Below are 16,375 nucleotides of genomic sequence, written 5' to 3'. Positions count from 1 at the left end.
TTTTTTACTATCTCCAGGCTTTTGTGGAGAAAGCGATGTTCTCACTGTAGGAAATCAAGGGATAAGAGCTGACTGAGAAAAGCTGTGGTTCTGCTTTGTCAAGTCTTTGTGGTAGCCTTTATATTGGTGCTTTATAACAACATGTGTTCAGAATAACTGAGAGACAATTAAATTATCTTTGCGTTAAAGGAGTGTTTCTTTTTGTGCACTAAGTTGCAGCTAGAATAGAAGAATTGAGGGTCACTTTTGAGGGCATGGAAAAAAATGAGTCTTTTGTAGAGAGATTTACAAAATGAGTTTGAGTTATATTTGGAAATCAAGCTAAAATTTGCTCTTGGGGAATGACTATCTGTTATTTAGGCTAGGTAATCAAATAGGTGTGCATGCTCAGTGTATTCTCCCTTGTGCATTGCTTTTAACAGCAAATCATTCCAAAGGGCTGGTTTTGGCCCAGGCAGGCCATCAGGGATGTCACAGAGGTTTTCTTATACATTTTCTATCTAATTTTTGCTGTTAAATCCGTTGTCTGTTCTCAACCACCACTCAACAATAAAATTATAGAGACACTGAAGACACACCCAAATACCAACCTGTACTATGGTTTGGGAAATACAGAAAAGGAAGTCGGATTATCCCATGCTTGCTCTTGTGAAATGAAGGCAGTTGAGTACAGGGGTAGCTCCACCTTGCTGAAAATACAGGGACAACAGGAGGTCCCGTGTGGGGGAGAATATAGAGGCTTTCCTTCTCTGAATGCCTACAAACATCTCTCACCTCAGAGATGCTTAGCAAGTGTCTGAAGGAAGCAGGGTCGTACACTGAGGCTGTGGATCAGGATTTCTGCTGCAGATCAGCTGGCAAAGGCAAGTACTTACTTGGGAAAATAATTCTCGATGTACTGTGCTCTTTTCACTTGAGGCTGAAAGTTTTGTTTCCAGATAACACCTCTAGATGAAGTATTCTGTCACTCAAGTTGGAGCAAAAAAATCTCCTTTTAGAAAAAGAACTACTGAACACAGCTTTTCTCCCTTTAGAGACTCAGGAGAGATCAGAATGATAAAAGGATAGTGGTAAGAGAATTTCTTTATGGGAACCAGCAAATATCATGCTTAAATTACTAGTTGTTATAAATTATTTATATGTATATAGCTCCATTTAAATTTATCTCCAAAATGTCAAAAATATGAGGAAGGAAAGGCCATGAGCACTTCTTTCATTCTAATTTGGAAAGCAGCAACAAAAAATATAATGATTTTATCTTTTTTTTCCCCTCCCTTCTCTCAGGTCCGCACCAGTGTCCTACCTGATCACAAGGAACCAAGAGCAGATGTTGGGGTAAGCAATTATTTTCAGTAATTGATTTTTTTTTTTTCCATCTCATTGGCAGGCACAAACACTCAGTGATGAACAGGAGCTGAAAAGCTTTTTATTAGCAAAAGTTTTTGGTTAAATGAATAAAATAATCGCGACAGGAGTGGTGGTCTCATGGATTGATGTAATCCCATTCACATATTTTTGAAAATCTTTTTCAACTGAAGCTATCCTGAGGCAAGCACAACCACGTAGAGTCCTTGCTAATATCATACAGGCAGTCTGGATGAGATTGAGAGTCTGGAAGGGCATTGGCCTCAAGAAGCCTAGGCTGTCCCCTTCTGCTCTTAGTGTGCAGGGTGTCAAACATTCTGCACCAGGAGTTGCCTTTGGTTTGTGTTGTCAGAAGTTAAACTGGCAACATACAGAGGACTCATTTTTATGTGTAGATCTACAGGGCATTTAACAAAGGTGTTGGGAAGTAATTTTCTGAGAGGGCTAAAACCTTGCAGATAATATGGACTCCTGGCAGGGGTGGGAAAGGTTGGTTCTGGTAGAGCTGAATAAAAGAACCAAGACCACCTGGTGCAGGTGTCAGATCTGTCTGCAAAAATGTAAAATACCTGGAGGTTTAAATTTTTTAGCCTAAGGTGTTGACTTTTCTGCCTTACTAGGGCTTCCTTGGCATAGTATTCAAGACTTCAGTTAGTGTTTGAAAAACCTGTAGCTTGGCAGCAAGTTCAATCTTAGTGAAATAATCAATGTGATTTAGCTTTTCATATAGCTATTATAGAGACTTTTCTCTTTGGCTAGTTGAGATTATTCATCAAACTACTCAAGGCAGGTATCTTAAGATTTATTGTTGTGTCTAGAACACTAGCAAAATTCCAGAGGAACATTACTCTGCAATTAGCATTACAGCACTAATTTTGTTTAAAGCCTACTTTTGAAGCCTTTCCAAGTGATGTGGGCAAAGTTAAATTGGTTTGTAGACTGCTAGTTCAGGCCCCAGAGTGGACTATTGGTATCTAAATCAGTATAGAAAAAGTATTCTCCAGTTTGATATTAGACCCCTTGAACATTAGCATAACTCTCTTAATTTGGGTCATGGGATCATTTAAAATTTTCTTTGATTTTGCACATAGCTCTGTGTTGTCAAGCAAAGAATTTATTTTTTTCTAAATAAGCATAAAAATATGAAACAGAGAACTAAGCAGAACATTTTAAGCCAATAAATTCATTCACCTTTAATTTCATGACACAGGAGAAGTAGATCTGACACTCAGACATGTTTAGTGGGTACAATGACCAAAGCTCTTTGACTTTGTGAGAGAGCAGTGTAGTTGTCTCTTGGCCCTGGTCGCTTGAGGATTCTGACTTAGGATTCTTAAATATATTTATGGTTCTATTTTGCTGCAGAAAGAAGCCCCAGGTGACCAAACCTTATATCAGTTTCATTCCAAACACCCCTCTTCCCCTTTCCAAACGGTCAGGTTTCAAATACAATCACCCAAATGTCATGAAATGCCAGAATAAAGGCTGCTGTAGAGACACAGTGCTGTGGAATGCATTCTTAGAGTATGAAGAAGGATATGCTCTTGGAGGAAGATAAATAAAATGTGTGACCACAGAGTTGTAGTGCAGAAACACCCTCATGTTGGCTCATCTAAAGGAAGACAGAACCATTTGTGTGTTCACCCCAGCAAGGCCGTGCATCACCATGTGTTGCACCTGGATGTCTTTTTTGTAGAAGTGCCTTTCATTTTGGCATTGAAAGCTAACTGTGATCTTTGCTTGTGTGGCTGTATTATTTTTCTTCCTTTCTTCCTGTTCATCACTTCCCAAATCCAATGTTTTTCCAGCCTTCCCTAGACTCTCAATTTGTGTCTTTTTTCCTTTGCTGCTTACGTGCTGCTTAGGAAATGTAAGCCTGTGCCATTGGTGGGAACAAGCCATACCTCATGACTCAGTTTACTGAACTGCAGACCTGCACTTGGCAGTTTACTAACTGCACTGTTGGTGCTTGCTTAATTTCAGAATTGGTTTTTGAGCTGTACGTTGTATATGGAAGAAAACTTATCTTAGTGTAGAGCTTTATTGTTTGCCTTCACACACTCAGCATCCTGCTGGCTTTCCTGAAAGAAAGCAGGCTGAAGGGGTTTTTTTAACCAGAGGAAGTTACTCTTCCCAGCAGTGACAAATTCTTTTCTGTTTTCCTTGAAGAGAACATTGCTCTCTGTAGGCAGCCTCTGTTGACTCAGAGCAACTCGATTCTTCTTTCATTTGTATATCCCAGAATGTATATAATTTAGCCTGGAATTCTAATTTGCCATCCCAACAGTAAACTTAGTGTTATGTAATAAAAACCAAACTTTGTGCCCTTCTTATTGTTTTATTGCTAAAAATTAAACATAATGTTGTGATCTTCTTACAATTTACTTAGAGCAAGTGATATTGTGTTGTATATTTGAAAGATAAATTGATAGAAGATGGCTGTTAGTTTCTTGCCCGTTGTTCCCAAGGCAAGAATACTACTGCTGGCCAAGTTGACAAAATGGGATTTCAGCAGGATATGAGCAGAGGTTAAAAAATAGCCAAAGTGCAAAAGAAGATTTAACCCTTTTTTCCTCTTTGTATTTTTTTTATGTGTGAAGAGTGATTTTTGTAGAAGAAAAAGACACAGTAGTGTAGCCTAATTTAACTTTAGGCATTCTAGTTGCATTACCACATTTCTCTGCAATTTTAGTGCAGTGAATAGGTTCACCTTACAATGGAAATAGAGGAAAACACTACTTGAAACATTGCCAAGAACTAGAGAAATAAAACATTTCTATTAATAAACTTGTGCTGAAATCAATTTAAGAATGCCTTCCTAGCATATACATTCATATTTTGAATACATGGATAGTAGTGCCAATGGCTTGAGGAAAAACCATAACAAGAACAACTTTGGTAAAACACTGAAAACTTAGCACTTCTTGTAATCCAGAAATTAGAAAAATAGGAAGAAATAGATGCAAAATGCAAATATTTGTACTGAATGAAAATCTTCCTGTGGCTGTACATCTTACAACCTGTTATTTTGTCAGGTTGTTAGACTGTTCTTAATGGAAAAAAGAAAGGTTCCTGCCCATAAAACCAAAGTTTTTAACAGTTTACTGATAATCATGCTGCACAAAAAAAAATTCTAGAGGATTAGTATCAAACTCTTGTATAGAAATGCAATATTTTTCTTGGTACCAAAGAAAGATTTTCAAGTGTGAGACCAAAAGCAGTAACAAAACCGAATGAATATGTTATCTTTTCTTTCTGCTTTGATTTCTAGCGAAGCTTCCTGGGCTGTGCAACTTTTAGAGTAGGTGATCTGGTAAAGTCAAAGGAGCAACAGTTGACCCTTACCCTCAGGTAAGTGTTTCCCTGTGTTGTAAATCGTGGTTTTTCTAATTACCAACCTTTGGCATTTCTCATCCAAAGAATGGCATCAAAGATATAGGGAAGGGTCTGCAGCACTAGTCAGATGAGGAACAGCTGAGGGAGCTGGCAGTGTTTATCCTGGAGAAAAGGAGGCTCAGTGGAGACCCTGTCACCCTCTACAATTAACTGAAAGGAGATGTTGTGAAGTGTGGGTTGGTCTCTTCTCCCAAGAGGTAGCAAGTAAGAGGACAAGTGAAAGTGGCCCCAGGTTGAGGCACCAGGTGAGGTTTAGATTGGATATCATGAAAAAAATTCTTCACATGAGGGGCTATCAAGCACTGGAACAGGCTGCCCAGGGAAGAGGGTGGTCACCATCCCTGGAGCTATTTATAAGACTTGTAGATGTGGCCCTGAGGAACGTGGTTAAATGGTGGACTTGGCAGTGCTGGATTTCTGGTTGGACTCAATGCTCTTAAAGGTCTTTTCCAGCCTATACAGTTCTATGATTGCTGTTTGACTGTGTTTTAAACTCCGTGTTCCATCACGTATATTAGATGACAACTTGAAGTGCTTCTAATTCTGCCATGTACAAATGCAAAATTAAACACCAAAATGAAAGATCAACCCTATAACCTGGAGCTTCCCAGGTGCCAGATTAGAAAAGGTCATTTTATACTATGATAACATATGGAAGAATTGCAGAGAACTTGGCATAGGGAATATTCATTCAGAGTTTCCTTTAGAAAGGAGCATAAGATTCTCAGTTTTGTTTGGTGTATGTGGTTTGAAGAATTAGCAATGTACAGGTTTTTTTAGGCATGTTTAAAGAAGGTGGTCCTAATTATTGAAGGTGTCTCCCCTGTGAAAATGCTTGTGGTCTCCTAAACTTATTGTTATATACAGCCATACTGAAATTGTAGGGGGGTGTGACATAGAACTCTAATCAGTGACAGAGTACAGAGCTGCAGAAGGGTCAGAGACAATGTTCAAAACCTAGGGCTGGGCTGAGCAGATACAGAGAAAAAAAAAATCATTTATCACCCCTGATACTCTCTTGCATGGCTTAAGAAAAATGAAGATACTAATCAAAACCTTTGAAGGTGAGGGGCAACCTTTTAGACAGTGATTTTCAGAATAAATTCATTGGACTTTATATAGTGCAGGGCTTTTGTTGAGCTGATTTTTGCAAGTACAGTGGAGGCTTATTTGGGATTACTGGCAAGGTACAGTTAAACTTCACAGAGCTACTGCTCAAACTCCACGTGTTTGCAAAGGCAGCATTTTGGGAGGAAAGAAGCTGTGACTGGGAGAACTGAGACACCAGGATATGTTATGCCTGTGCTGTGAGAAAGCTGTGTTACATTTGTTACCCTGAGCACAGGAAGACAGCCTTAATCTGGTTTCAGGAACAAAGTGTGACCCCTTCAGAGATTTTTAGGAATGGAACCTTCTTGAAGTATTTTGGCACCTGCTTTCCTCTTTCAACAAGATCAGTTGTATATGAGTGTGTAGTTTGCAGGGCAAACTTAACAAAATACTTTGATTTTAATTTCTCCCAAACAGAAAATGCCACGCCTGACAAGAAGATAACTTTGTCTAACAAAAAAATTCAATTATATAAAATGTGAACTGACTGTTCCCTATGGGAATCGATGGCTAGGTAAATGAATTCCAGCTTAGTGATTGTAACAATCTATTCTTACAGGAATTCAAGTTGTCTTTGGCTCTTTGGGATAAATTTTGTTTCCCTAACTGACATATTGAAAATTTGATCTGAAAGATTGTCTCCAACAGGTGGCACAGTAATTGACAGAATGGAAAGCTTCAGTTTCAGAGTAAATATTTTGTATCTCAGCCATCCAATTTATAATGAAAAAGTTAAGATGGAAAACTTGTAAGAAATAGACGAAAAATTTGGTTTTAATTAATATTTTTAGTCTTGGTTGTCCTCTTTGTTCAGCTAACACTAAAAGACAAATATACCAATTAAATTAATTTGCAGACACATTAAATGGTAGGGTTTAGTCAGTTGGATATTTTTTCAAGAAAAACATCCTAACCTTTCAAAAGTGGGATTGTTTTCTGATTATGACTGTTGAGCAGCAGAAAGTCAGTAGAAATTATCCACATTTCTTTGATGGCAATTTAACCAGAGCAGTCTACTAATTTAAGCTTGCTTTCCTCTAATCACCCTGCAGTGTTAGTTCCTCTCAGGAGAATAGAGGATATATCAAGGGACTTGTCAGAGCATGAAATTCTATTTAATTCTTGTTGATATTCTTTGGATAGGAGTTTATCAGGGCATGCCTGTGATTGAGATACTCCATTGTTAGATTTAAAGTGGAGATTTAAGGGCCCGGAAATAGCTCTGTGGTGTGCCCTGTAAAGATGGGTGTAATTATAGAATCTGCTTAATTTTTAACTGAGTTTTCTTTTTGTTTTCCTTTTTTTTTAGTTATGTTTTTCCATTGTCTTTCTGAGGTACAATGTAACAATATAAAAGTGTTGTCAAATGAACATTCTTGTATTTTTCTGTTGTTTTGTGGCGAGCTGGCATGTGTCTACAAGTTCTGACTGTTGACACACTGTGCTCTACTTTTCTGTTTTCCTGCCATTGTGCCCTCATAGTGATTAGGGACACAAGTTACAAAACCTCTGCAAAAGATGTTTTTATTTTGATTGTCCTTTCTTCTCCATTGTCCATTCTTCTCCGTTGTTCTTTCTCCTCCAAAGGTGTCCTAAACTGGTGGCTGAATGTTTCTGGTAGATCTGTGCACCTGTAGCTAATCATCAAAACACAGAAAGGTTGATTTGTAGAATTACTTCAGCGTACACAACAGATGTTGGCAGAGGAATTTAGTTACTAGAGATTTGGGATTGCAGTTTCCAATATGGAATTTATAAGAAGAGAGATGTTTTCTATAGACTTGCGTGTTTCATTTTGCAGTGATAATGCAATGTCACTTGCTTCCAGCTTTCTCATACAGTTGTGATGATGAATGGCAAAAAATGGGCTGCTGTATGCAACAAAAGCGTTTTTCAGTAGGAGAACATTTCTCAATATTGACTATATGATATAGTGTGTCTGATGAAAAAAATAAAATCATGCATTTTTTTTTTCCTTTCTAAATAAGGTATAGGTAGACTGGCTGCTAATTTAGCAATAAAAGCAGATTTTTTTTTTTAGAAGATTTAATTTTTAAGTTTAGAGGATCTTTTACCATGCCTTTCTGTTAAGAACAGCATAATATGCTGGGGTTTTGGTTTGTTTTGTTTTTTCTTAGTTGAGCTCTATGGCTTTTTGCCAAGAGCTAGCAATCAGCGCTTCCATTAGCCCCTTTCCCTGTGGTGGTAGTTTGCCTGTTACCAGGAAGGGCCTCTTTAGCTTCGGCAATTTTGATATGATTTTCACTTAGTTACAGGTAAGAAGCAGCAAAGGAAAAAGACAACAGTGCTGTCTTGTGTTCTCTGCAAAAATAAGGTGCATCTGTCTGACATGCTTCTCTTAAGGCACTGACGAAGGTGTGAGCAGGGTACGTCACTGTGAAACCGGGGTGGTGTCAGCACCGCTCTGATCCTTTGGCCTCTGTGACAAGGAGCTCCATAGCAGTGGAACCAAACAAAGATGGACTAAGAGGGAGGGCATGAATTACACAGATCTCTTGGTTTTACAAGACAGGTGTCTGCTAGGGAAGGCAGAAAAGCCTCCCTTGGAATGGAGAATATAAACCCCCTCCCTCCGAACTATTAGAATTTTGAAATTAAGGGGCTCTCGGGCAAAGATATGGGAATAGGAATAACAGTTCTCTACTAGTGTGCGTAATAAAGCAAACAAACAGCAACAACCTCGGCATCAGCAATAACAGAGCCAGGAACCCGATGCCGGCCTCCGGCTGCGGCGCGCTCCGCTCCGGGGCAGTTCCGGGCACGGCCGGCAGGGGCGCTGGCGGCTCCCGCTGCGCAGGGCGGGCGCGGGGATCCCCGCGGGGCCGCAGGGGGCGCTGTGGCGCAGCCTCAGGGAGGACGCGGCCATGGCGGCTGGGCCCAGACGGGAGGGGATGGAAGAGCGGCTTTGCTCCACCCTAGAACCCGATCTAGGGCAGCCGATCTAGCAGGGCTCTCAGAAGCAGCAGGCTGTAACACAGGATGAGCAGAAATCCCGGGCCAGTGGGTGAGAATGTCTCAAAACTCTACGGCAATAACTGGAACCTGCGGGGTGTCCTGGCAGGGCAGGGGGATGAGGGGCCCAGTAACAGAAATGTTCCTGCTGGGTTGTGGTGGTGGCAGTGAACTCCTTCCCCAAGTCACAGGTCAGACCGTCCTCCCACAAAGCCCAGCAGTGAGAGAGAGGCTGCCCCCAACTCCATCTCTTTTTAAGTGCCCCCAATTCCATTTATTTTTATCTGCCCCCATTGTCGCAGTATCTCTGCCCCTCCCCGAACTCCCGAAAACTAAAAGAGTTGCCCCTCCCTGCCCATCTCAACCACTTAGCTCTGTGTTTCTTAGCATTCAATGGAAGAAATTCTACAGTAATAAGGAAAGAACAGAGAAAACCCAACTCCCAACAACAGATTGTCCGGGAGGTTGTGTCTCTGTATGTCCGTCAGTCGTGTACTATACAGACTTCTTTAATCATGTCTCAGTACTTCAGCTCTTGGACAGTATCTCTTTGTCTAGCTATCTAATTTTAGTTGTCATCTTTTCATTAACCTTGGACAGGACTAAACTTTCTTTAAAGAAAGGAGATAAACCTAGCTATTTTTGACAAAAAAGTCCTCCTAATTTCCCACCCTCCTAACAGCTTGTAGTTCAGTGGGTCATAAAACATGTAACTGCACTTTGGTAGTAGTAATATTCTCAAAGTTTAACTAACTAGAGAGAATTGGAAAGCTGCACAGTAATTTCTGCAGTCATTTATGTACTTAGTATAACTTCCCTAGCAAATAATGACTACAAAATGTTATATATTTAGCTGCCTTTCCCTAGTAAAATTCAATAGTTATTTGTCTACAACTAGTTGTACTTGGTCTCCCTCCGGAAATTGTTTCTTGGCTGCTTCATGTTGTATCATCCACCTCAGGAAGCTGGTGAACAACAGCTTGACTTTATAAGTCAGGTGAATCTCCAATACCATTGAGGTGAAATGTGTTCTGACATGAAACTTAATCAACTATACATTGAAATAATGAGAACAGAAGGAACTGAGCATTGCAAAATTTTGGTTTTTTTATCTTAGAATGCAACAGAATTTTATTTACAGTGGACTTGTTTAAAACCAGTATTGATTACTGTAATAGGCTTCACTGTGAATTCACAGATAAACATTTTTCTGTAAGTACAGTACTTTTGTGCTTGGATATATCAAAATATATTATACCAGCAGAGAAATTAATTTTATGACAATCTATAGGTTAGCCTTTGCTAATTGCATTTATTGTGTATTATATACTGGAGAAAGGGGCTGCCTGCCAGACTCAGTCATGCAGTTTGCTTTTCAGGCAGTCATTTTGTATTTATAATTAACATTGCCATGCAGATGTGAAGTCTGCTTCCTTTTTTTCTTTGTGTTATGGAATATTTTTCTTTTTTTTGGATGAAAGGTGTATGGCCGTAGGAACCAATTAGCAGGCCTAAATTTGCATATTCAGCATGTAGTAATGAGACTTGATGAGGTCACTATTGGAGGCACAGGACTGCTGTTCTCAGTCCATCTTGTTCACTTACTTTACCATCACTAGCTTGTTACCTTTTTCTCTCTGGATGCCTTGGTCAACATTTTATGGCCAGAAGTAGTAAAGTGGGCACAAATTCCTGCTGCTCATGGTGTTACTGGCTATCTCCTTCCCTCACATTTGAGGGAACTAATACTGACCTGGGGATCCTTCAGGACTTGGGATAGTAGAGAAATCTATTTCAAATGCAGGTGCTCTGCTGACAGGTATCAGATGATTGCTGATCCTTGTGCCAGGGTGCTAAAAAATAGCAGCAAATTTCCAGCTCCATGAGCCAGGTGGATTTTGTCCCATGTATGGGCTTCTTACGTTGATACTGATTTTATTCTCTTGGCAACATCCCCCATCCCAACTCACCCTAAGTAGGTTGTCAAGGTGCAGTCTTTGTTTTGTGGGGATATAGTGTCTCCTCACTCATGACTGAAAGCAGTTTGATGCAGGGTCATCTTCACTGCACCATGTGAGTGCAGAGTGTCCTTCTCAGCTTTATTAAACTACAGCAAATAAGCTGATCTCATTCTAATGCATTATGAATGTCCTAAAACAAATTAATTCTTTATCTGATGCTGTGTTAAATGGTGTGTATATGTGAGATTTTTTACATCTCTGCAGGCAAAGGACATGAAGTGTGTACATAACGTGTGTGTGTGTGCACTCAGTACTGTTAGTGCAAAGTAAAATTATACAGGGTTTTATCCTACTAAAGTATGATCACTAAGCTTTTCTTATTTTTCCCACTGCATCACTTCTGTTTCCTTTTTTTAATTTTCTTTCAAATGAAATTTTAATCTCATGATATTGCTGGAAAGTTTGAAATGCATGTTTTCAAGTAGCTGAAGACTGTCAAGCACTGGTGGTGTTTTAAAATCACATTCTGACACTGCTCACAGCAGTTTTGCCCTGGGCATTTATAGAGCTCTTTGTTGATTTGTATGCCTGTAGCATTCAGAAGAAACTTTGGTTTTGGGATTTGTTGGTTTTGTTGTTGTTGGCTTTTTTGTTAAATTGTGTCTTCATATATCTGTGTGGGGAGATGAGAACTGGAGAAGGAAGTGCAGCTACAATGCAAACAGTCCCACTGTTTAGTTTTATTGTGTTGCATTACCTTCTCTAACAGGTAACACATGTAACAGATTGTAATATTAAATATGTATTAGACCAGAACAGGAGTGAATCTGAGAAGAAAATAATAATAAAAAAAAATATAAAAGTGAAATTAGATCAATCACTGTTTTTAAACCCATACAAAATACATATTGCTCCTCATGCAGGCAAACAGTGCAATGCCCACTGTCATACTGAGGCCAAGCTTTTAATAATAGCACCAAGGGAAATATTGAGGATTCTAAAGAACAAGAGACAAGGATGAGAAAGTGTAGTTAGCATTTCCATTTTACTGGAGCAACAGGCCTTACTGGCTTGGATCAGTTTATTCGCTTGACACTTTGATCAGAACACCTTAAGCTGCTGAAAAATTTTCAGTCTTAAACCCACACACTTTGGCTTTTAAAGATACGTGATTTGCTGACATCTGCTGTGTTCCCTTTCTGCTTGGGAATGCTGTAGTGCTTTTGTTGACAGAGCCCAGTTTGGGTGCTGGTTTGACACAAGAAGGAGAAGAGAAGTCAAACCACCAGGCTGTAGCAACTCAGGGGAAAGTCCTTCATTCAGAAGGCCCTTTCAAAATTATTACATATTTCTGCTCATAAGCACAATTTGGACACTGAACCCTTACTACTTTTCTTCTGGGTACTTTTTAAATTAATATAGGCTTCTTCAATTGCAAAACTATCTGGAACTGGTTCATTTTTAATAGTCTCTTTATTGTCAGTAATTAATTTGGCTTAGAGCAGATTAAGTTTTTCACATGTAAAATATGAAGAGTTATGTTTATTTTGCAAGGTTTTACAGAAGACCAGATTTGTATAGTTGCAGGATGAGTGTATTCTACTGAGGGCATAGTAAAGCCTAATGGTTTTCAAGGAAAATAATTATTTAATGTGAAAGCTTGGGGGTAACTATTTTTTGAGATTCTACTATAGGAGTTGAACTTGTTTACTGTAATGGGTCCCTTTCAACTCAGCATATTCAATAATTCTGTGGTTTTATGATTTTATGACATTGAACTTTTCTATGTATTCTTTTTTCCTGATTCATCACTCTTCATTTCCACTGCTCAGAAAATACACAGTATTGCCTCACACATATTTGTTTTGATTCTCCTTCCTCACTGTGTTTTTGTAATTGTGCTGAACTTAGTCTCATCATTTCCTTTTTGCCTATTTTTGCTTGGTGCCATTTGCTACCCTTTCCTCATTATTATGAAACTATCAGTTACTCTTCTTTCCTTCCTCTCCAAAAAAAAATCTAGCTGTTCAGAATAAGCCAGGGGAGATCAACTTGGTGCTGTGCTGCCAGTGCAAGCTGAAAAAGCATTTGGTATCTTTCAGGAGTTTAAACCCTTGTTTCTTCCAAAAGGTAGTCAACGATGCTCTTCTCTTGGTGATGCACATCTGAATTGTTATTTGGTTTTGATTAATTGAAAGTAAACTATTTATGGGGATGATAATAAAGGAATTCACCTGTAACTATACTATCATTCCCATATAGTTCAAGAAATGGGATGGATTCTGAATAATTTCTCTGTGGAGGGATTACAAAGGGAAACGTGATACTCAGATCAGTTTCCCTGTTTTGGTTTTGCAGGGATTTTATTAATACACCATGTCCTTTCTTTGCAGATTGTTAGGAAACAAAGCCATGTACTCTGCATTGGGATTGCAGGCCCTAAGTGGAAGATTGGTGCAGTGTCACAGCCCTTTATCCAATGGTCCACAAAGAGGATAAGGTCTAGAATGAAAACTTGGCAGTGTTCATGGATTCATGCACCATTTATAGCACTTACCTGTCCTCAGTTTTGTGATGAAAACTTTGATTGCCCTGAAGAAGTTGCCTCATTGTTATTAACATTTGGTTTGTGATGGTAAATAACCAGCTCAGTAACGGTGACTGCACTTTACAGAATGGAGAGGGCACTAAATATTTACTGATGTTATTCTAATTGAAAGAATTTGATGCTGCAAGTGACCCAGTGTCATGGGTTGGTTTTTTTTTTTTTCCAGAACATCTGATGGTGGAAAGACAGTTGGTACCATTGAAGTCAATCTTATGAAGATGGGAGAGCTAGATGAGGGGGAAACAGACCACATCACAGCAGATACTCAGGATCAAAAGGTAGAAACTCAGTTTATTGCACAAACTTAATTAGAATGATCTGTTGTACCAGATGTCTGAAATACCAATTACCAAATTGGGTTATGAACTTAAAACAAAATTTCTGGACAAAGTACTGTGTAAACTTATCTCCCTCAACCAAAAAAAAACCAAACTCATGAAAATGATGTACAGAGTAATATTCTAACCTGAGTTTCCTAGGCCCTTTCCTTCTTGAAGAAAAAAATAGCTTATTTTTATCTCAACTGAATATATTTGATCACTTCTGATAAAAACTGTCCAGAGAGATGCCATAAATACAGCTTCTTTTTCCCTTGGATAGCTGCTCTGGTTTCTGCCCTTGAAGTCCTGTTTATGTTGATTTTTATGTGCAATCTGTGCCCCAAATAGAGAAAAGCTGGGAAGAATGATAGGCAAACCAAAGAGGAGGTAAATTTCCTTGCAAAGGGGCAGGTTCATCATCTGCATTCAATGGGAGCACTTTTTGCAGCCCTAATACAACAGTTTACTGCTTAACACTATGGTGTGTTCTGTTCTTCCTAAGTAAAAGGAAATATTGCTACAGGGAATGCAGAATTTTTTTTTTTTGGAACTTACATATAAGACTATTTTTTGAGCAGAGGACATTATTTTCAATATCTTTTCTGCATAGCAAAATCAATCTGCTTTTCTGTCAAATTCTAAGGTTAAATTTCACACTTTTTTTTCACTGCATTGAACTTCAGTGCCTTTTTACAACAGTAGATGAGTGTGACCAGTTCCAAAAAGCCAACAAATGCTGTGAAATCTTCCTGATTTCACAAAGCTGTGCTGTAAAACTTGCACAATATGGGCAACATGAGCTGTTTTTTCAGCCTTCTCTTTTATTTTGCTTTTCTTCCACTGCAAAATGTGGAATGAGACTCCTTGCAGTTATTGGAGATGTAGTTAATGAGCTCTGTTGGGCCTGGGGGACACAGAAGGCTTTAATAGCATCTTCCTAGGGGTTTCTAATACTTGTAAAGAGAGACCAGACTCATGACCAATGTATTTTCTGTGGTCTTTAAAGGAGTCCTTGGTTTGTACAAATCAGTTGCAACACAGTCTTGGTTTATATGTTGATAGTGAGGATGCAATTGTGAGAACGATGAGTCATTGAATTAATAAAAAATAAATAAGTTTTGAACTGGGTTTGCTCAGTTTTAGATGAACTACATGGAGGAATTGCTCACACAAGAGGAAGGTGATGGTTAAATTCATTTTCAGATATCACCTGGTAGAGAATACATCATGTGCTGCTCTCTGCCTCATGTTCTCCACTGAGCTTCTAGGAGCTGGGGAAGCCCTAGGAACAGAGCTCCCTATGATCTTTAGAGACTCCCATTTGTTTTCTGGATGGGGGTAGGAGCAGCATTACAAATATTATGTGCAGGGGTACACTGCTTGATTTTTCCATGAACTTTTTGTACTTTTATGCACTAATCTTATCAAAGTAATATTCCAATTCACTTATATGACAAATTACTTGAATCACAAAATCTGAGCACATTTTAAGGACTTTTTTGTGCTTCCTGCTTTTCCCTTGTTTAAAAATTAATGAAGTCTTTTCTTGCACTGTGCATGTGAATACCGCTTTGTCTAAAGAAGCCTCTTTGAAAGCACAGAACTTGTCAAAAATGGTTTTAAACTAAAGTGCCTTATTTTTATAATAAAGTAAATAAATAAATAATAATATTTTTATTGTTAAACTAAACTATTACTATCTTTCAACATTTCTGCCATAATACTGGTAGGAAACATTTCTGTTTTCTTATGGAACATCTGATCATATTTTTTCATTTTGTTGGCTGTAATTCTGATTGCGTTACAGTATCTTGGAACAGAAATATAAAGATAAAAATGTAAATTATAAGTAAGACTTTAGAAGTTTATATTATTATCACTCATGGTTTTCAGCCTACCTTTTATAACCTGCCATGGATTTATCTCAGGCCCCCTGAATGTGTCACATTTGTGGTTGTATTTCTTTTGCAGTGTGCACTGGTTCGTGAGTGTACAGCCACTGAAGGCATAAGTGGGAAAGACAACCTGCCTTCCCTAAATGCAGGTAAGAATTCCAATATCTGTACGAGACAGCTCTGGCAACTCTACGTCTGGTCCTGAAGAAATCACACAGATTTGTGGCAGAGCTCATAAATGTCTCTTGAAATGCTGCATAGATGTTTAAGTTCAATATTTTAGTGTTTTATACACGTTTGGCGTTATCATTGCACTGAGAGATTTGAATAAATGGGTGTCAATTACGCTCTCTGAAGCAGTGCTGAAATCTCCATCTCCTGCATCTTTACTGTTCAGTGATTTTCAGTGACTGAAAATCAGACTGTCAGTGACTTCCATGGGCATGGAATTAACACCATGAGCTTCTGTCATGTCATTGCACGGCATTCTGTAAAATAATTATGCATTATTTGCAAGTGAATACCCAGGACAATCAATCTCTCTCATAACAGATGAAGTGGCAGTTTCAGATTGATCTGGAAACTATCTGTCCTAGAATGAAGGGAGCTGTTGGCAAGGCATTCTCAATTCTAGGTCAACTTGGGCTTGAGTGCATGGTGTTAAACTAGATCTGTTTTTCTTTCATTATGCTGAGAAATGTTACATGCTGATATGCTGCACCATAAAACTTTTATTAGCCCGAGTTT

The 16,375-nt window shown here is 38.7% G+C and overlaps 1 protein-coding gene across 6 annotated transcripts in view; it reads left to right on the top strand.

Annotated features, from left to right (window-relative positions):
* The window catches only part of INPP4B (inositol polyphosphate-4-phosphatase type II B), a 289,404-nt gene that overhangs the window by 168,830 nt on the left and 104,199 nt on the right, over positions 1-16,375 (top strand). For all 6 annotated transcript variants that reach the window (XM_071452338.1, XM_071452337.1, XM_071452336.1 and 3 more), the window contains 4 exons: positions 1,285-1,335; positions 4,637-4,716; positions 13,580-13,691; positions 15,705-15,777. In XM_071452338.1, the coding sequence (XP_071308439.1) occupies positions 1,285-1,335; positions 4,637-4,716; positions 13,580-13,691; positions 15,705-15,777 (316 nt within the window). The remainder of the gene's footprint in view (positions 1-1,284; positions 1,336-4,636; positions 4,717-13,579; positions 13,692-15,704; positions 15,778-16,375) is intronic.

Source organism: Agelaius tricolor, unplaced genomic scaffold (assembly GCF_023055355.1).
Source record: "Agelaius tricolor isolate 1412-34295 unplaced genomic scaffold, bAgeTri1.0.p SCAF_34, whole genome shotgun sequence".
Lineage (NCBI taxonomy): Eukaryota > Metazoa > Chordata > Aves > Passeriformes > Icteridae > Agelaius > Agelaius tricolor.
This window is presented reverse-complemented; position numbering and strand designations above follow the sequence as displayed.